The sequence below is a fragment of the Phyllostomus hastatus genome, unplaced genomic scaffold (genome assembly GCF_019186645.2).
Source record: "Phyllostomus hastatus isolate PE091 unplaced genomic scaffold, TTU_PhHast_1.1 phas_contig_29, whole genome shotgun sequence".
Lineage (NCBI taxonomy): Eukaryota > Metazoa > Chordata > Mammalia > Chiroptera > Phyllostomidae > Phyllostomus > Phyllostomus hastatus.
Window position 1 is genome coordinate 14,644,203 of NW_025333835.1, and position 22,369 is coordinate 14,666,571.

Genomic DNA, 22,369 nt, shown 5'->3' on the forward strand with positions numbered 1-22,369 from the left:
ATCTAAGTGGAGAGACCAGCATGTGCATGATGTGAAGACATGGATACCTTGGTGCATTTAGAGAAATACAACCAGTTGTTCCAGTGAAGCATCAGTCAAGACTTTAAAAAAAAATAATGACCGCCCTGGCTGGCATAGCTCAGTGGATTGAGCGCAGGCTGGGAACCAAAGTGCCCCAGGTTCGATTCCCAGACAGGGTACATTCCTGGGTTGCAGGCCATAACCCCCAGCAACCGCACATTGATGTTTCTCTCTCTCTCTCTCTCTCTCTCTCTCTGTCTCTCTCTCTCTCTCTCTCTCCCCCTCCCTCCCTTCCCTCTCTAAAAATAAATAAATAAAATCTTAAAAAAAATAATGACCAGGGTGACAATTCAAAACAGTTTAAAGGAATAAAAACAATAGAGTGGATTTATTCACACAATGGAAAATCTCCAGTGTCTGGTTTCAAGCACAGATGGATGGGAGGATTTAAAATATACCACCAGCACTCTGTGTTGTTTTTCTCTCCCTCCCTCCCTCCCTCCTATCTTCCTATCCCTCCCTCCTCCCTCCCTTCCTACCTCCCTTCTCCTCCCTCCCTCCCTCTGTTCCTTCCTTCCTTCCTTTTTCTTTCTTTCTTTCTTTCTTTCTTTCTTTCTTTCTTTCTTTCTTTCTTTCTTTCTTTCTTTCTTTCTTTCTTTCTTTTCTTTCTTTCTTTCTTTCTTTCCCTTCCTTCCTTCCCTTTCTCATTCTCTCTCTCCCCCTTGCTCCTCCTTCTCTCCATTCCCTCCTCCCTTCCTCCTCCCTTCTTTTTCTTTTTTTCTCCTCCCTTCTCTTTCCCTCTCTCTCTTTTTTTTTTTTTTTTTGATCCTCAAACAGTCTCTTGCCCAAGAGAAGCCAAAATAGCTACCAGTAGTGCTGAACTAAATCATCCCTACATTCTGGGATCACAGATAGTGTGTTCATTTTATGACTAATCTTCTGTATGTGAAATTAAATGTCTTAATAATATGTCCCTATTGTAACAGGGTGCAGCCAAGAGGGGGGCCCAAATAAGGATTTGAAATGGGGTCCAGAACTCAAGGTATTCGGGAAATATTAGGAATTCAGGAAATATTAGGATGTCCTCATCACCCCCCCCACCACCACCAATAGGTGTGGGTTAGGGGAAGGGACAAATGGAGCAGGGCCACTGAGAGCTGTTATTGCATAGCAACAGCTTTGCAGCTAACCTGTGGTGTGGTCATTTAACATATCTATAACCTTTAACTGGTTGCATAGATATGTTAAATAGCTGTGGCCATGCTCTGAGCCAGGGGAATGGAAGTAACTTCCCTACCAAGACATAACTGGGGGGCAAGTCCCCCCAGTTACAGCGCCTGTGTGGGAGCTTGGAGAATATTGGCTCCATGACAAGGGGCCACACCTATTCAGACTCATGATGGCAGTCCAGTAAGATAAGTGAGTGGGGACTCCTATGGCCCTACGAGAGAGAATCACCATGGGGTTTTAGCAGAGAACCACCACTCGGCTTTGGCAGAGTGTCAACCCCCTTCCTTGCAGCCATTGAGGAGGGAGAACCATGTGGCTTTGGCAGAGTGGAGACTCCTGTGGCCATTGTGCAGAGAGGACCACATGGCTGGGGCAGTGGAGGGAGAACTTCGAGGCATTAGAAGGGGGAACCACTACCCGGCTTTTGCAGAGATCCCAGTGACACAGCTGATGGTGCTGGGAACCAAGGGAGGCTTACAAGCTGAGACGGATTACTGGGAAGAACCGGGGGCTGCTTGAGCCACAGACTTCTATTTCTTTTCCTGAGATTCGGTACCCCAGAATGGGCAAAGGGGGAAGGAAGGACTGTGTGTTTGTGGGTGTTTTAAGGGACTTTGGGATTTTGATGAAGACATTAGGTCACAATTTTAAGTTTGTATAGCATTAAATAAACATTTCCTTTCCTTTTCACGAATCTCTGACATTGAGAGGCGTCTTTCCTCTGGTGACGGACATAATGAACCCAGGGGCTTCCTTTAGGGTAATAGTATATCATCCAAGGCCCCCCTTGTTGTTCTGTAACACTACTACCCCCTCCTACTTTATTTTCTACTTTCTATTCATATTTCACTTATATGCATACCAGATTAAGAAACCCTGCTCTAAATGAATGGGGAAGCTTTGTCAAGAATGTAATAAATTAATGTGTGAGAAAAACAAGGCAACTCTAGTAATTATAGGGATAATACAGGCAGACAAAAAGTTGCTATGAGAATTGTGATGATAGACATATTATATAGTCTTTACTATGTTTATGTCATAATTTATTCAACCAATTATATATTAATGTAAATGTAGTGTTGTTTTTTATTTTTTACTATTGCTATTAAACTCTGTGGCAAATATGCTTGCACTACAAGTTTCATGCCATTTTGGTTATATTTCTACAAGTAAAAGTGCAAAAGGAAAGGATAATAATATATTTTAAAATATATACATATCCACAATTAACCCTCCAGAAAAACACTTCCAGTTTTACTTGCATCAGCAATGACTTGTTTCAATTTTCAAATAGCTTAGACTCCCTGAAAGTATGTATCTTTGTAATTGTCAGTATAATACATTCTATTGGAAGAGAATTTCTTTGTTGTATATTTTCACAAAACAGGATCTGTCTATTGTTTTCTGTGTCCGCTCACGGTTTGGTCAGTAAAGGGTGGCAGACATGGTTGTCTCAGCGCATTTGCTACCTTGTGACATGATTTCTAATCTTAAAATATATGAATGTGTCTCCCTCAAGCAGCATGCTAGGTGGGAGAGAGCATGGGCAAATCTTGCATTTTTACAAAAACAATAGGTTTACAGTACAGATTAGAAAGAAAGGTGCAGAGTGAAGATGTCATGTATTATTGGCATTATGGTGCAGTTGGAAGGGACAGCAAAATAAATGAGAGAACCATTTGGATGTGTTAGGAAACAGAAGGCAGGGGAAAGAAAGAAGAAGTCTGTATTCTAAGGAACAGATGATGCCTCTATAGCCCCAACTCCCTAATCTTTCAGCTTGCCTTTCCTTTTGTTCTGCTGTGACAATCTGTGTGGACACACTGAAATGTACTCAGCCTTGAGATTATTAATAATTTTGAAATTGGTACCAGCTGCATACAAAATAATGTAAACCAAATGCTTGAATTGATTATCTTGGCTTCATTTATCTCCAATTAAGACATTTATCCATTAAATTGCACTTTTATTTTCAGTGTCCCTAACTAAACTCTGAGCTGCAGAGAATATTTCCAATTGCATTTTAAAGTATCTCTGTACCTGCTACATACTAGATGCTTCCTGAGAATTTTTATTAAGTTAATTTATGACTAACTTTTAATACATGTGCATGGGTTTTCCTCCTGTCCCCTTCAAAGGAGTTGAAACCCAAAATAATGCCTACCACCTTTATCTGTTCATTCAACAAATGTTTAGTGTGAGGCCCAGATGATATAAAAATTGGCCAGGGAAATTTTTATGCCTTGGTGTATCATACAAGGGGGACCCCCAAATAACCAGAATTATCTTCTGGAGAGTGGGTCCCTTGTAGTACAGGCTCCCCCTGCTAGGTGAATGTTCTGGAACCCATCTATATGAGTGCACCAGCTGGTGTTAAAAGAGGCTGTGATCAGCTTCAGTGAATTTCTTGTAAAGACTCTTTCAACTTGTTTGCCCATTTCATGATGGGTGATTTATGACCACACCTGCCACACCACACTGACTATTCAGCAGTTTGACTAAAACCAGCATGACCCCTGTGCCCTACCCTCCCTGTTCACCTGATCTCACCCTGAGCCACTTTTCTGTTTGTTTGTTTGTTTATTTGTTTCCTTGGATGAAAAAAGTCCTCAAAGGGGGGGATGTTTTGCCAATGTGGGAGAGGTGAAACAAAAAATGGCAGAAGCCTTAAAAGACATCAAAATCGACAAGTTCCAAAACTGTTTTGAGCAAATGTCTCAATAGGTGTATTACATCAAGCAGAGGGTACTTTGAAGGTGACTGAAACTTAAACATGTAAGAATAAATGAACAGTTTTTTATCAATCAATTCCAGCTTTTTGGGTCCTCCCTCACACTTCAAATAATGTGAGGAAGACAAAAGGGAAATGAAAAGGAAATTAATATTTGAATGATTGGCTACTATATGCAAGGCATACTGCTACCCGCTTTACATGCATTGTCTTTAACTCATAGAACAACCCACAGTCATTTCCTTGTGTACATCTGGGGGAAGTGTAGCTTACAGGTATTTATGAAGTTTCCCCAAGGTTTTAACACCAGTAATTGGAAGAGCCAGGTTGTAAACACATATTTTTTTTACCTTGTTGGATGTTGCTAGTCTTTTTTTACTTCATCTATCTAGGAAGCATTTTGCTGTTTCTTTTCAGTCATGTGAAATTGGAAGATAAGTAATGAGATTCTCATCAGCATATCTTGCATTCCTAACATTAAAATTGCTAGTAATTTTTGTTTACTTCAAATTTTCATACCTAGAATATTCTTTTCTATATTCTCCTCCTTCCATATTTTATAATCTTCCTGCTTACTAAACCTCTCTCATATTGGCAGTTGAAACAGGGTTTATAGACCCTGGAAAAAGAAAGCCTCATGGAAAATTATATCTTTGGCCCCAGTGGCCATACATTATACTGCTGCTACCACTCCCTCATTTTGCTGTCTCGAGCATGTCTTACTCTCTACCGGAGCACTAGGGTATTTAAGCCAATGGGGCAGATCATACCTGTTCCCACTGCAGAGCCTCCCCAGAGAACTACTCCCAGGCTCACTTCCAACTTCAAACCTCTGCTACCTTGCCCTGTAAAGTCAAAATAAAATGGTTTTCTTCTTCTGAAGTACATAACTACTCTAATTTATGTGTAAGGACTCCCTAACATTCATGCATGCATGTATTTGTTCACTGTGCAAATAATTTTATGGAGTCTCTGTTATGTACCAGACATTATTCTAGGTTTTAGAACTACTACTTAAAAAACAAAAAAGACAAAGTTGCTATGCTCATCCAGTTTATATTCCAGCACCTGTCCTAGACTAAAACTTCCAGAAGGTGAACATGCCAGTATCATTCTAATTTCTTTGCCTGCTGTTGATGACCAGGACAATATTCTCATGATGATGTGCATAAAAATTATCTGATTGATACCAATTTATTAGTTCAGTCTTTGGGTGGTATTTGAAATAGTGTCCTATTTTACAGCAGTTTGGAAGGGGATGCTAATGATAAAGAAAATCCTAAATAAGGTGGGTGTTAGAATACCAAGTGATAAGAATAATGGAATTCTGAGGTGGTGATTCTCAAACTTGGCTGACCATTCAAACCACCTGGAGAACTTCATAAACATCTTCACTCCCATTCTATACCTCATATCAATTAAAGTAAGGGAGAAACCCAGGTATCAGTTTTGTTTGTTTTTAATTCAGCAGGCTCTTTCAGCATGCAGACAGCTTGAGAGGAAATGCTCCAAACACATTTTTGTCAATTTTTAATTTACCAACAAATCAACTGGGGATCTTACTAAATACAGATTTTGGTTAAATAGAGCTGGGGTGACTCCTAGATTCTTCATGTCTAACAAGCAATCAGATGCTGCTGCTGCTGCTACTGTTCTGCCTACCACCCACTGAGTAACAAGGCTCTAAACACCTGTCACCTTACCAGGACTGTAAAGGTGTGTAGCTCACTGCCAGCCTCTTCTGTGCAGTGGAGACCTCAACCCTGCTCAGGACAGTAGAGGCACGGCCGTGTTCCATGCATCAGGAACTACATAAAAACCATTCAGGGAAGAAACTCTCTGTTGTAGGTTTTTCTGACAAGTGTGAAAAAACTCCCCATCCCAACCCAAACATGAGAGGGACTACTTGGACATACAGCTGGAGGTGCTGAGTTCCTTCAAGTTCTTCAGGAAGTACTATTATCAGTACTTGGCTCTTATTTAACCAGCAATTAAACCTCCCGGAAGAGAAGAAAAAAACAGGCATATCATCTGTATAAGAAGTTGCAAGGGTTTTTATAGCTTCTCCACATTCTCAACGTGTTTCATGAGTGAATAACCTGGGTACAAATTATTCCACAACTCAGCAGGTGATTAGACAAATGATGGGAAAAACATGTTCTTTTCTTGAAAGTGTAGCTTGGAATTGGGCGACATTTGGAAATGCAATATCTTGCTACATGAATGATCATCCTAATTTCTTTCTAAAATGTGCTCTAAATGATCACATGAAATCCCCTAGCTCTACACTCCAGTTCTTTCTTTATTAACTGTAAGAAAATTTTATTATTGGAATATGTTTTTCTTGTTTGGATTTTAAATTTATTTCAACCAGTGTCTCCAATTTTCAATTTTTTTCTTAGATCAGAATTTAGAACAAAATCTGTACAATCATCAGAAATGACTGACATACAGAAGAACAAATTAGGAGGAATCATAATACCTGATATTAAACTATAGTACAAGGCCACTGTAATCAAAACAGTCTGGTACTGGCATAAGAATAAACACATAGATCAATGGAACAGACTAGAGAGCCCAGAAATAAACCTATGTCTCTGTGGACAATGAATATTTGACAAAGGGTGCAGAAGCATAAAATGGAGTAAAAATAGCCTCTTCGATACATGGTGCTGGGAGATCTGGACAGCTACGTGCAAAAAAAAAAATGAAATGACCGTCAACTTATGCCATGCACCAGAATAAACTCAAGATGGATAAAAGACTTAAATATAAGCCAGGACACCACAAAAATCCTAGAGGAGAACATAGACAGTAAAATTTCAGATATCCCACACAGCAATATTTTTGTTAATATATCTTCTAGGTAAAGGGTAGTAAAGAAAAGAATAAACAAATGGGACTACATCAAACTAAAATGCTTCTGCTTGGTTAAAGAAAACATCATCAAAAATATGGGCAAACATTTGTCAATGATACCTTGGACAGGGGTTTGATGTCCAAAATATGTAAAGAACTCATACAGCTAAACATCATGAAGACAAACAATCCAATTAAAAAATGGGCAAAGGACCTGAACAGATACTTCTCTAAGGAGGACATACAGGGGGCCCATAGGCATATGAAAGGATGCTCAGAATCACTAGCCATCAGAGAAATGCAAATTAAAACCACAGTGAGATACTACTTCACACTGATCAGAATGGCCATCATAAACAAATCAACAAACAAGTGCTGGCGAGGTTGTGGAGAAAAAGGAACCCTAGTGCACTATTGGTGGGAATGCACACTGGTGCAGCCACTGTGGAAAACAGTATGGAATTTCCTCGAAAACTAAAAATAGAACTTCCTTTTAACCCAGCAATTCCACTGCTGGGATTATACCCTAAGAATCCCGAAACACCAGTTCAAAAGAACCTAGGTACCCCCAAATTCATAGCAGTGCTATTTACAACAGCTAAGTGCCGGAAACAGCCTAAGTGCCCATCAGCGAATGAGTGGATCAAAAACTGTGGAACATTTACACAGTGGAATACTATGCAGCAGAAAGAAAGAAGGAGCCCTACCTTTTGGGACAGTGTGGATGGATCTGGTGAGTGTTATGCTAAGTGAAATAAGCCAGGTGACAACAGACAAATACATAAGATCTCACCTATAAAGGGAACCTAATGAACAAACAAATGAGCAAAATAGAACCAGAGGCATGGAAATTAAAGAACAGACTGACAGTGACCAGAGGGGAGGAAAGGGAGAAAGAAGGGGAAGGGCTTAGTTAAAGAACATGTATAAGTGATCCATGGACATAGACAACAAGGTAGGGATGGACTGTAGGAGCTGGTGGGCAGGCAGGGGTGAGCAAGAGGGGAAAATTTGGGACAATTGTAATATAACTACAGTAAAACAACAACAACAACAACAAAAAGAAATGACTGACATACATGTCAAAAAATGTACCCATTTAAGAAAGAAACCTCTCTTTTTGCAAAATGAGGAAAACCATTTTAACCTTTTAGTCACAGAAGTTCTGATATGAATCCAAAACATCCTACTGCTTTTGCAAAATGATATCATTTTACCAGTACAAAATGTATTCTCTAATATAGTCCTATGCATTATGTATTGGATATGCCAATAGTAAATGCCCAATAAAAAGTCAATGCATACTAAACCAGTGCTTCTAATGAATTTCATCTTCTAATGTGAATTTATTGTATATAGAGAAGCAGCTTTTGAATAGGAAGTAGAGTTGGTAGGAAAGTGGAATTATGAATATATTTAAAACAAAAACCAGAACTCCCCAAAGTGCTTTCTTTTCACAGAGTTAGAGATTATAGGTCACTTCAAATAATTCATCCATTGTAGACTTATTCATTAGAAAGGCTATTTTGTCTGCAATAACAACAAAAGAGATACATTTTGACATGCATCTTTTTCATTAGAGCAATCTTTAATATATGCCATCTTAACATATACATCCTCCACAGTATACCTCCATTACAAATATCAATTATTCAGTTCACCTCATCCCAAATTGGACCTAAGATGAATTCAACAATTCTGCCCTATTCATTACAGTTCTAGTCAACTGAGGAAGTCTTTTATAGTTTTCTGTTTATTTCTGTGACTTAGTAAAAGAAAAATGAACATAGAGTCTAAGCAGCAGAGACACACTGCCTGGAAAACAGTAGGCTCACAGCACATGGTTTTCTTTTCCATTATAGTTATATTGATTATTTTGGGTTTTTTCTTTACTTAGCAAATTATAATTAGACATGTACTCAATGCCCTTCTTTTGTAAAAAAAATATTCAAGCATCTGTTATAAAAGTTGTCCAAAATAAAACAATGTTTTCTTAGAATGAGTCAACTAAACTTGGCCTTTAGCTGATGCATCCTGCATTTTTCAAGATACTAGAGCAGTTTTCTAATACTGTTTTAACGAATTACCTCAAAATTAGCAATGTAAAAGAATGCCCATTTACTAATTCCCAGACCTAAGAGTCAAGAGTCTTGGTACAAAGTGGCCCAGCTGGTCATCTGGTGTTTTGCAATGCAGAAATCAAAGTGTCAAGAGAGCTGTATGGATTTCTGGATGCTCTGTGGATGAGTTCATGTCCATTCTCATTCAGGTTGTTGGTGAATTCAGTTCCATGTGGTTATAGGACAGAAATCCCCATTAGGAGTCTTTCTGGTTCCTTAAGCCTGGATATATCCCTATTTTAAGGGTCATAGTGTCGATTACTTTTGCAAGGAAGGTCTAGCCATGTAACATAATGTACTCATAGGTTCCATGCATTAAGGTATGAACATCTTTGGGGGAGCTATTCTGCCTACCACAGACAAGCTAATACATGGATTCTGAAAATATTAAACTTCCCTTATGAAAGACCAACGGCATGATTGAGTATGATAAAGGAAGCTCGGAAGGGAAGAAAAAATTGATATCTGAAGATTCCTTCTGGTTCAGTGAGACAGATGTTTTTTTTAAGTTTTGCTTTGCTTTTCTTATATGCACATTCAATATTTAGGTCTTTCGGAAAATCATCTTCAATTGGACTGATTGACATTCCCACCAAACACGTTGATTGATAATGTTGGTATGTCACAGAATGTCGAACAACATGTCCCGAGTCACAAAAATAAAAATAAAGCACACACACAAAAAAGAATTAGTTTTAATCACTTAAGTTCTATTAAATCTCTTAGTTTGAAAAATCTTATAGGCCAACTTAGACCCAGTTATTCTTCCATGAAATCTGTATATTCATTTGCTAAATATATTTGTAAATGTGATGGGAAATGATTTGTCCTAGAGTGTTTTTATAGGAAAAAATATTTTGTACAACTAGATCAAGAAGTCAAATACATGCAGGATAATTGGCTTTGCTAAATTTGAATGGTTAGATGATTCAGTGTAAGAATGGCAATTTACTCTTAGCCTGTGCCTATTAGGAGCGAGACATGGTGCTAAGCACAAGGGTAAGTTTTCTTCCATTCTTCAAAAGATTATTCTCCAGTTTGGGAAAACTAATGTAAACAACATAATCAGTATATTTAGAAAGTAAATAGTTGATGATAATAGTTTCCAGTTTTGTTAAAGCTTCAGGGTACTGTACCCAAAACTATAAGAAGGAAAATAATTCAAAATTCCTTTAAGGTTGTAAAATTTGTGATTTAGTGTTCATAACATTCAGTCATTCTTGGTTTACCTTCATTTACCTTACTATATGTGAGCCTGGGCACTTTTATTTCAAAATCAGTTATATCCCTTGTATCCATACTTGAATTTGTCTTTTTTATGTCTAACAAATACATGAATTTCCATAACTAAATATTTATTGCCATATTATAAATCAAGTTTATTCCCTTCATTTTTCTGTATGGCTCATAAAATTTTCCTTGGTTATTCTCATTTGTCCTCTGATCTCCTAAGCTTTAATATTTTCTATTTTCTTGCAGTTATATTATTTATCAAATATATAATTTTATATTTTTGTAACTTTTTATTTTCTTCTTTACTAGGGATAGTTAACTTTATTTTTTAAATTATATGTATTTTTCTCCAAGTACATGAAGGTAAGATATATGATTCTTAATAATTCATTTTAATTAGTTTTGATCAACCTTATTTTTAGATGAGATTTTTCTTTAACACTTTGGTACATTGTCTTTGTAAGTATACCACTTTGGTTAACTTTCCAGTGAAAGTAATATTAAAGGATATGTTTCAAGGGAAATATTTGAAGGGAAGTAACTCTGCTGTTGTATGAGTTAGTTCTTACATACATGAATGCTATTTTCCCTTCTAATCCCCCTCAGCTGTCAAATCTTTTCTTGATATTCTATGTCTTTTTTTCTTCAACTCTGAAATGAGGAAGTTGGACTAAGTTATCTCTTAAGTTCCATGGTCTGACAATTTAAGTCATAGTCCCAGTCCTCATGAGATTTCCTAATGAAAAGGGATGTATGAAATCACCATGAGAAAAACAGAAAAAAAAGTCAAAAGGCCTAAGAACTGGATGACGAAGATAAATATATTATAATGTGTTGAGCAAACAGGCCCTTAAGCTAAAACACTTCCAATTTTATGGATTTTTCTTGTGTAATAAAAACATTGGTTGAATGAATCTGACAGAAGAAGGCGTGAAAAAACTACTAAGGCAACCTCATAACACAGTTTAATTTCAATAGCAATGATAATAGCTAATATTTGAGTACTTTATTTGTATGAAATATTTTGCATCAATTAACTTATTTGATCTTTAAAATTATACCATGAGACAGAGTAAGTTCATTATTTCCATACAAATGAGTCTTAGGAGGGTCATTTTTTAGAAGATAGGACAAGTGACTTTTCTTGAAACCAGAGCTGCATACAATACTGTTTCTACATCTACTATGTGTTTACTTAGTCTGGGTTTGACACTTCCACTGGTGGGTACTGATACTATTAAATTCATTTACACAAGCTAACCTGAGGCATAAAATATGTTAAGTGCCTTTTTAAACTTTTATTTATTTTTTTAAATTTTATCTATTCATTTTTAGAGAGAGGGGAAGGGAAGGAGAAAAAGAAGAAGAGAAACATCATGTGTGGTTGCCTCTCATGTGGCCCCCACTAGGGAACTGGCCTGCAACCCAGGCATGTGCCCTGACTGGGAATTGAACTGGCAACCCTTTGGTTCACAGCCCACACTTAATCCACTGAGCTACACCAGCCAGGGCAAAATATGTTAAGTGCCTTTTTCTAAATCCAAAAATGATATTTAACCACAAAGCATATGTCCTCTTTGGCCCTACCTACCCATTTCACCTATTCATATTTTCTGGATCTTGTTCAGAATTGCCTGAAACAGATACTGTATTTTTGGACTATAAGACACGCTTTCCCCCCAAATTTGGGAGGAAATGGGGGTGCATCTTATAGTCTGAATGCAGCTTACCTGGCTCTCTGGGGGGGCAGTGGAGGTGGAGCAGGGTCACAGGAGGCAGGAGCAAGGACTCATCCCCATTTTTCTCCCAAATTTGGGGGGGGAAGTGCATCTTATAGTCCAAAAAATGCGGCACATTGTTCTTTCTTGTTAGTAACACAACACAGGAAATTGTATTTATGTCTTGTGTTTCACACTTGACATTTTATTGTCTTTATTTTTCAGTTTTCAACATGATTCTTCCACATGTAGAATTTTTAGTGCAACTACAAGCAAAATACTGCAAATGCCTTGGATAAAATATTCTTGATATGGTCAACCTCATGTTATAATACCTACCACATGTGCACACAGTAGTGTTTATTAAATTGAATAGAATTGACAGTTGTGAATATGAAATGAACTGGGTAAATTAATGTCTTTAAAATTCCATCTGTATCATGAAATCCCACATTAAAAAGAGAATTAGGGCTCCTGTGCTTTTGTTGCTGATGCAATGTTTAGTAAATTAGTTCTTTATCCTTTTCAAATTTGTAAAATAGGCTCAAAAGGAAATTATGAACATTATAAATACTCTCATTTATCACATGTGGATAATTCTATTAGTGTAGCAAGTTTCTCTATCAGCAATAAATTACTTATCTACTGTATTCTATACTATAACATATCTCTTTCATATTCCCTGGTTTAAGGTTCCTCCTGTCACTTAAATTGTCACAGGTACCTTCTATCCATTCTCCAGAAACTTTTTCAACACAAATTCCACATGTGGCCAAAGAGATTTTTTTAAAATAAAAATTCCCTGACCAAAATCCTCAAAATTCCCATCACCTTTGGGACAAAATTGCAACCTCTAAGTATGATATATGTGTCCCTTTATTATTTGCAAATACACTTACATCTCCAGGCTTAGTGCCAACAGCATCTTTTATTTTGTTCATCCTGTCAGCCAAGAATAATAATATTTGTGGTTCTCCAATCATGACATGCTCACTTTTACATGTGTGCCTTGCATACTATTTCCTTTTCTCTTATTCTCAATTTAAACATCACCTCCTCTGAGAGGCCCCTACCTAGAAATCACCTCCTTTGGGAAGCTTTCTCCAAGAATTCCCATTGCTGGCTTATGTCCTGCTCACACAGCATCCTGGCAATAGGTATTTATCCCACACGATATTTTGAGATGGAAGGTTTTCTCATTGGCCTTTTTTACACCATCATCTAAATTCATCAAGGGACTGTCTTCTCAGTCACATCCCTGGCGATTAGAGCATTAAAATAAATATGCACACGATGAGTGACTAAAATATTTCTTTTTTAATCATTACAATACTTTTACTTCTTGACATTAGTAGGTTAAATCTTCAAGTTCACCCAAGTTTGTTTTATGCCCTTAAAGGAATGCATTCCCAGTTTAGGAATTTATTAGAGAAAAACATGCTACTATTTTTAAAGCAATTACAATGACTGGCATTTAAAAATGATTATAAAATGTATGCATTTATGTATTTAGCCTCTGAAAAATATACATATTTTTATCAGAAATAGAAATAACTAGAAGAAACAAGGTGTATCTTTTTGCTCAAGAATCACCAGTTTTTTAATTGACTGATTTTTTTCTGCTTTAAGCCCATTTACATAACTAAATGAAGGACTGTTAAAGCTCTTTCAATAAATATTCATTGATGACCTACTCTGTAAAGGCGTATTGCTAGGGAGGAATTACGCAAGTCAGCAAAATAACATTTTGAGCAATTGACTGCTTTCCTTCAGTGAGCAAATCTACCTTACAGGAAAGAAAATGCCTGGGTGCCTGTGTCTCTGGCCTCCAAGAGCAAGGCTGCCAGGTGGCGCTGGAGAGCACCATATGCTCATGCTGTCCTTTCATTCATTACCATCCCCATTGTCTGCTAGCGGTCAGGACCCCACAGAATCCTCACCTCACTGAGGAGGGACTGGAACCTGAGTCTCCAGAGGGAAGGCTGCTTACTTTCTTCGTAACAGTTGTCAACTGAGATGTTTTCTCAGAGCACAAATTAAAATCTTTAAGAGAGATTTTACTGCCATTAGGTCAACTTTATACACCATCCGTAATATTTCTTCAATAATGTCATGTCGTAGCAAGATCATGACTGTCATAAAACACTTGTAGAGCTCCCAAAACACAAAAAATATGGGTTTTTAAAAAATACACGGCATGATAAAACTGTTTCTAAAGAAGCATTTTCTTTTCCTTTTAAGCCACCACTGTTAGGAGCATAACTGCTAAAGAAAACTCTTTTTAAAAAAATAGGATGGTGGAATCTACCCTAAAGAGTCAAATGCTATATAAACTGCTTCTCCTGTAGCTGAAATTGCTATGTTGGTTTTACATTTCCCAATCTAAATTAATGAACAATTTTCTCTGTGGTAGAAAAACAGACTTGGCAGTACAAAGATCAGAGCAATCTCTTCTTTAAATTGGGCAACGAGGACTCCTGGTTCTCAAACTGTTAAATGGATATTAGGGGTTTTAATGAATGGAACGTTTATTTTTGTGCCAGCTCAACGAACAACACTGACATAATTAGCATACATTTTGGCAACTGTTCTAGCACAAGGTGTTAGTAAAAAGAGGCTATTATCTTTGAGTTGAATTTACTTTAATTCTCTTGTTATAATTTTTTTTAAAAAAATGTGAATGAGATGTTTTTGTAAAGGAAATCCTGGCACAGTGAGTTATTCAGAAATATGTCTTTTTATTAATGTTACAGGTGTTTCTCATGCCATAGATGAAGTCCATACCCCCAAACACGTGAACCTTCTCCAAATTTAGAAATGAATAACGTGTTTTGTTATTTTTACTGATGGTTAAGTCATTGTACTTATGGAGAATTGTTTTTATTAACGGTGCTACTTGTTTCATGTGTAGTTTCTTTCTTTAAAAAAAGAGAAATAAGATATATACAAACATACATACGTACACGGTCTGGTAAAGAATGGTTTCCTCCATGGCTATACATCAATTAGAAATGAAAAGTTTTAAGGATTAAATGACCTTAGCTTCTTAGCTCAGGTTCCTCTCCTACCAAATAAATTTCCAATAAAAAATATACTTCCTTTTTGTAACAAACACTGCTGTCTCATATGCTTACATTTTATTCATATTGTCAAACTGATGAAAATAAGAAAAATAAGGTCAATACAAATCCAAAAGGTCTTGATTGTTTGCATCCAAAAAATATTTTTGTAGTATATTCTTATTTTAAAATTTATTAGAAGCTCTTGTAAAACAGCTAACGGAATTGCTATAATCATGTAGTATATGATTCTTTATAATTGATGTTAAATCAATAAATTAATATTCATGTGCACATGCATGAGAATAAATTATTGTGTGAACTTCTAGCAAACATATAGGCATACCCTCATACATATGTGTCTGTAATTACATGCATATTTAATCATTTACCCAATGTTTAATTGAGTAATGAATTAGTTTAATATAAACTTTAGCCTAACAGAATAGTTATAGTTCACCCACATTTACCTTTAGAAGCAAACAAATGCCAATAACAGGCACTTCAGTGAAAGAACAAGCCAGGTTAAAATAGAAAATGGTAAAAATGAGAAAGAAGTTATGAAAATATATACTTTTAATTTGCAGACATATAAACACTTTTGGTACAGTACAGACACAGGATGCCAAAAGAAGTAGGATGATCCAGGTTAAGCTAATACATTACTTGCTTATACAGATAATTTTGCTTTAGCTCTCATAGACAATAAAATTTCCAGCTCACACAATGAAGTGAAAGTGATCAATCACTGATGAACCAGTTTGCATCATTGCAAAAGATTCAGCAAAAGCTAAATTATCAAAGAAATCTGCTCCTGGGCTTACAAATACTCTTGGACTTAATCCAATGCCAAATAAAGGGAGCCAGAAACGGTAGCCAACAAACCCAAACAACAACAAAAAGATAAGTATAATTTTCATATTAAAGGCCCAACTAAAACAACCAGCTTCTACATTATTTCCGCTTTAATATGGTTTCTAAAATCTTCTTATGTGATGGATACATTTAAGCACATAAGAACTAATATATAACCCAAATATGAAGCACTGCTTACATGTGCCAAAATGTCATGGACACCTATGAAGCAACTAAGGATTGAAACGTCTCTTGCTTCTGGCTGTTTTTCTCAGATACAATTTCTAGTTACTATTTTCTGTAAAGAAGAATATATATATTTCCCCCTGTAATAATAGCAAGTGCAGTGGTAAGGCAAACAGAAAGCAGTTGGAGTACACAGAAGTAAAATAGTCTTCAGCAGGTCAAATCTTTTACACATGGCAATGTTTTTATCATTACTAACAAAAAAGTGCACTTCTTTTTAATGCCTTCTCTTTCAGACTAAAAATGATGTACTTATGAGGTAAACATTCTGTTTACAAATGCCTTTTTATCATATATTTAAATGGGGTGAAATTCAATTCACTTTAATTTCATATCGTTAAATGTTAAAAACAATATATTTAAAATATACTCTTTCATTAATTTGATGTACAACAACTATCATGTACAATACCTCAAAACAGTTCCCTGCAAAGGAGCAGCTGATGCCCTCTTGTGGTTAAAAGACTTTTTAGACAAAAAAATGCAATGTGCCATTTTCTTACCTTACTCCCCCATTTTATCAATCATCTGCTTGGTGTATGAAACCTGAAAATCGCAGTCAAGGTTTTTATAACAGTTTTACAGCTGTTAGTACTAATTTTCATTAAAAAATGCTGTACACATTTTATAACCTCTGATTTTGAATTTAAAAACCTGTAAACAGCTATTTACAATATAGTACACATTATAAATTAGTTGTCCTTCATTGGAACTGCCGTCCACACCATCTTGTTTAGGTGGTGAAGACTACCAAAGTCAGCTAAAATATCTGTTTTACCCCTCAACAAAGTATCAAATATTGGAAATATCCATTGGTTTCCTCTCTCTCATGTGCAAGTCAATTTTTCCTTTCAGTGGAATTTGTACTTCCAAATTTTCGTCTTCCTTGGGAGGCTTTTTCCCTCTCCGTAAGCAGATGTATATCCCCATCCCTGTTACCAGTGTGATGGAACCCAAGCTTATCACAGACAGAGCGACTAAGGTGGGCATACAGGTCACAGATTCGACCTTCCTGTGAGTCGGTTCTATTGAGATCTGCGGTTCTTTCTCTTCTATATTAATTTCTGGTTCTTTTCTTAAAAGACTCTCAATGTAGCTCTCGTTACTGACAGTGTCATTAACAAATAGGTTCACCATGACAGTGGAATAGAGAGGTTCGGGGTAACCATGGTCACTCACTTTTACCAGCAAACGATGGAGTCCATAATCTGTCTGCAGCAGGGCCTCTTCCAAAGTAATGTTGCCAGTTTTAGGGTCAATCCTGAAGGACTCAGGCCTAGGACCTCTTCTTCCGATGATGCTGTAAGCTATGACAGCATTCATGCCCGTGTCTTTGTCAACAGCATAGACCTCTGTCACTGGGGAGCCCGGGAGAGTGGAAGGTAGTACCAATAAATAAGACATATTAGACTGAGGAAATAAAACAAGAGGAGGGTTGTCATTGATATCTAGAAGAAGAATTGTGATTTTTGCAGTAGAGGAGAGGGCAGGCTCACCCCCATCAACAGCTTCAACCCACAAAGTATAGGAGCTTTGCTGCTCTCTGTCCAAAGAGACTTTAGCTCTCAGCATGCCCTTTCCTGTGTCTATGACAAAAATATCACTCTGGTTCAACACAGAGAGAGCGACCCATCCATTTCGCCCTGCATCAGCATCTGTTACACTAATTACTCCAATTTCACCATACCCTGGAAAGTTTTCTGGCACAAAAAAGCTGAAGTCCTTGTTGATGAACCTAGGGCTGTTGTCATTTTTATCCAACACTGTAAGAGCCACAGTGGCTACTGATTCTCTGGGTGGCTTCCCAGAGTCAACAGCTCTGACCGTGTACCTGTACTTTTCTTTCTCTTCTCGGTCCAGCTGAGTAGAAACTGTCAGAATCCCTGTGACACTGTCTAAGGAAAAATAGGATGGAGCATCAGGTCCCAGGAAATATGAAATTTGGCCCCTCTCTCCACTGTCAGCATCTGTAGCATACAGCTTAGTCAAAAAGGCATTGGGTGTGTTGTTTTCTTCAATGGTTAGTTCTATTAAGTGTTGAAGGAAAACAGGAGCATTATCATTGTCATCTAAAAGTTGCACTTTAATAACTTTTCTGACATGAAATCCTTCAGAGTTCCAGGCCACCACAGCTATTTCATAGAACTGCTGTAGCTCATAATCCATAGGTTTTGTGGTTTCTAGCAAGTATTCATTATTGTATGGTTTGTAGGGTGATAACCTAAATGGGCCTTCACCATCCAGATAGCAGTTCACCTTGTCTTTACCTTCAGGGTCTCTTATGGCAAAGAAAGCAACTGGAGTGTTAACAGGTTCCAGTTCTTTCAGGTAAACAATACCATCTCTCTCATTTGCTATATAACGAGGGACAATTTCAGGGGGTCTGAAAGTGACTTTGATAATGGATACCAGGGCAGTCATCACAGCAGGGATGCAGCCTGGTCCATTAGCGAGGATGGTGAGCTTGTGTGTTTGCAGAACACTCCCCCCAATCTTCCTGGAAAGTTTAATGACTCCAGTGGTTTCCTCCAGATGGAATAAGTCCTTGGATGCCTGGGGGACTTTCTGGCTGTATGAGTAGGTGATCTGAGCATTGATCCCCAAGTCTTTATCCACAGCCTGGACAGCTGCGATTGGTGTGCCCACTGTAGCATTCCCGTACACAGTGACATTGATCTGTGAGTCTGCGAAAAGGGGGCAATTGTCATTAATGTCACTTATGCCAATGGTGAGGGTGGCACTGCCCAGCAGTGGTGGAGACCCACCATCCTCAGCTATGATGATGCTCACATACTGGTCTTGGGTCTCCCGGTCCAGCAGCCCCATGACAATTAGGTAGGGAGTGCGCTCTCCATTCTCATTCTCCTCCACATCCAGGGTGAACATACGATGGTAGTCCAGTAAGCGGTATGTCTGCACCCCGTTAGTGCCTACATCTGGGTCCATGGCAGCATGGTCTATGACCAGCCGGGTGTTTACAGGTGCATTTTCTGGGAGCCAAACCGAGATTTGGGAAACAGGGAACTGGGGGGCGTTGTCATTGATGTCCTGGATAGCTATTTTCACCTTCACAAACCTAAAGTATTCCTGAGGCAGGACCAGTACATCCAGAAGCAAAAGACAAGAGTCAGAAGAAGGGGAGGAGGAAATGGAAATGCTGCCGCCCCAGGCAGCCCCTCCACCTCCTTCAAGACACAGGGCCTCTCGGTCGATCTCCTGGGTAGAAGTGTGCAGCTCCCCAGAACGGTTGTCTAGGGTCACGTACTGGCCACTCAGTCCCCGGGAGGCCAGGCTGAAGGAGAGAGGAGGGCTCGGCTCAGCGCCGGAGCGCTCCGGCGGCTGCGACTGCTGATCCTGCCTGCCCGCCTCCCCGGGCACCAGCCGCAGGTCCTCGGCCAGACTGCCGATGAACACCCCCGCGGGCAGTCCCTCGTTCAGGCTGTACAGAAGCTCCGTGGCCTGGCTGTAACTCGCGAGGCAGTTGAAGGGTCCCACGAAGAGGAAAAACAGAAACAAATGCTGAAAGTTCGGGGGGAGGGGGGGGAGAAACCTCATTACATACTCGCGGCAACACAGAGATTGGAGTCAGAAACCAGAGCCCGGGGTTATGGCCGCTCTCATTACCATTCCCAGAGGCAAACCCTCTCTAGTCAGAGCGAGTTGAAGAAGAAACTTACTGCAAAGAGATCTACGGAGCAATGTTGTCTCTAAAACTTATTTTTTTCCGTTCACTTTTTACCCCCCTCCCTCCACGCCCCCTCACCATCCTCATCCAGTTAACATTCAGAATCCCTAACCATAGAGCATCCCTGGAAGCACCGCCGAAGTGGAGAGGACTCTTACTCTGGGACTGCGCAACGCGACAGGGAAACACGCGGGGAGGTTATTGAAAGGGAAGGGGGTGGGTTGGAGAGGGCTGAGAAGTGGGCAATTTATCAATTCCTTTCCCATTGAAATGCTTCCACCACTAAGATCCCGGGAACGCGAAATATATTACACCTCTTACTATGAAACCAATAGCAACAAGAACAATGTTAGTAATAATAATATGAAAACACAGTCACGCTTTCTGCTCAACCCCCCCCCCCCCCCAGTAAATAAACGCTTTGGGTCAGAAGAAGCGATTTTCATTTTAGCATGGATCTAAAATCGGAAAGATCTGGATCTCCACCCCTTATGAAGCCCTCCCTAATCCCCCTCCCCCGGAGGAAAAGAAGGAAACGCAGAAAAAGATTATCCAGAAACAATTTGTCAGTTGCAGTGGACAGTCACAGCCAGATGCCCGCAGCAGGAAATGATCTCTGAACCCCAGTATCTAAAGCATATTGAACCTGCACCCCCCATACCCTCCACTTCATCTGCCTACATTTCTGCTTCAGAAACTTCCTCTCACCACCCAAGGGCTTGCCTATTCCTCGCTAAAATGAAAATACCTTATCCCAAACTCCCGTTCCCTCCCCTCAATCTTCCGGTGAAGTTTGGCTTAAGGTTAAAGGTTTGAAAAAAACCTCAAGGAGTGTGAACTGCCCACAGCACTGCAACTTGTCGCGGGGCTCTGCTCTCCAACCCTTACCGGCAGGTTCCTGTGGCTGGTGCTGCTCCTGGGACGACTTAGCCGCCCCATATCCAGGCGCGGGTGCCAGGTCGCCGGGCGCCAGCTCACTGCCAGGGTCCGCGAGCTGCGTGCATTCCCTCGGCCGCGCATTCCCAGCGAGGCTGCAGTCCGCGGGCTCCTGATGGGAGGGTGGCAGAAGACACTCCCTCTCTGTTCATGCAAATCGCTGGGGAACTTCAGCCAATAGTCACCAGCTCGTCAATGAGGACGGGAGCTAAGCGGGGCAGAAGGGCGCGGGGCAGTAGGGCACGGCCATGGTTTCCTGCCCAGAACTTGGGTAAGTCCAGATCTCACAGGAGGAGCCAGAATGGGGGACTTGCCTCTGAAGACTGCGACGAGGCGTCACCTGGTCTGGCACCGGAGCACCTGCCAACAGCCTACCTCCTCCGCACCAGTCAGAATCTCAGTCCACAGTTTGGGAGCAGGGGAGGGAGAATTAGAATAAATAAGCCTACAAATATATCTGAATTTATAGAGAGAGGGATTTGGCGCTACAGAGCAGTCGCAGGTGCGATCCCGAAACGCCTGCTTTGCCACCAGTTATTATAAGATTTGGATCCAGTAGTGTTTGCACAGAGAAAAATAAATGCACTTTTCCTTGTGGAGAGTAGGAATTTCAAACTCTCCCGAAGGCGACTTGAGCCGGAAAAGCAAATAGATGAATTCGGTGATGGTTCGACACGCTCTACTTTTGAATCTTTGCTGTTGGTGGTGGCAGAGCTTCTGCTAGTTTCCCAGCTGTAGGCACAAGTGTCTTCTCTGGGTGTCTGCCTTGTGGTCTTCAGAGGCAGCTGCGGCTTCTGGCCAAGGGAAGAAACCAAGGGGAAAAGTGGACACAATTGTGGGGGACACAGTGGTACTGCCTCCAGGCAATTTTCATGTATTTCTCTAAGGGATGCATTTAAGGAGGGGGCGCTCACTAAAGCCTGGGTTTTAAAAAATGGTTAACTTTCAAATTATTACTGTTTTCTCCTTGTGATGCTCACTGGGAAAGTGCTCCTTTAGAAAGGAATCCTGAAGGGAGGGGTGTGGTGCAAAATACTTGGATATCCTCTGTGGCTTTGACACCAAATGGCCATGTGACCTCTTTCCCCATTTATAAAATCGGGGCTGGAGAGAGTTCAGTGCATTAAGTCAATGAACCACTTTTTGATCTGCAGGGCGTCATATTAGTAATGAAAAGCACCTTTCCCTGAGTAGATGTCGCTCTTCATCACCAGGTTTCCAGATATCCTGTGCTCTGCCCTGAACATAAAACCTTCCAGGCTAAATGCTTAGTGACTGAGCCTAGGACAGAAAAAGTCTTCCTGTCCTAGAAAGATCTGACATTCCTGTGCTTTCCTTAGGAACCACTTTTAATTTTCTTTCTAATTCAACATTATGCTAACTAGAATATAAATTATGTGGCAGAGCTAATTGTTTTTCTTCTGTCCCTTCCTATTTTCTCTCATTCACTAATCCTAAAGACACAGAGTCCTTAATATTGACACCGCACATCAAAACACCTGGTGTGTGTAACAGCTTTGTATTGACCAAATGGAACTATACATGGAGTTCACAAACAAAACTCCCTATAACACAATCTGGCAAATAATCTAATTGGCATATAAAATCGGCTCCCTGAAACTTTTTAGAGTGAAATTGGAGTGCTGATGGAGAAAGCACACACACAAGGACATGCT

At 39.4% G+C, this 22,369-nt stretch overlaps 1 protein-coding gene across 1 annotated transcript; it reads right to left on the minus strand.

Annotated features, from left to right (window-relative positions):
* Positions 1-15,337: 15,337 nt before the first annotated feature.
* Positions 15,338-20,777, minus strand: PCDH20 (protocadherin 20). Its single transcript, XM_045838883.1, has 2 exons — positions 20,646-20,777; positions 15,338-19,591 (listed from the first exon to the last, which is right to left on the minus strand). The coding sequence occupies exons 1-2, from the start codon at positions 20,775-20,777 to the stop codon at positions 16,865-16,867; spliced, it is 2,859 nt and encodes a 952-aa protein (XP_045694839.1). The 3' UTR covers positions 15,338-16,864.
* Positions 20,778-22,369: the final 1,592 nt, after the last annotated feature.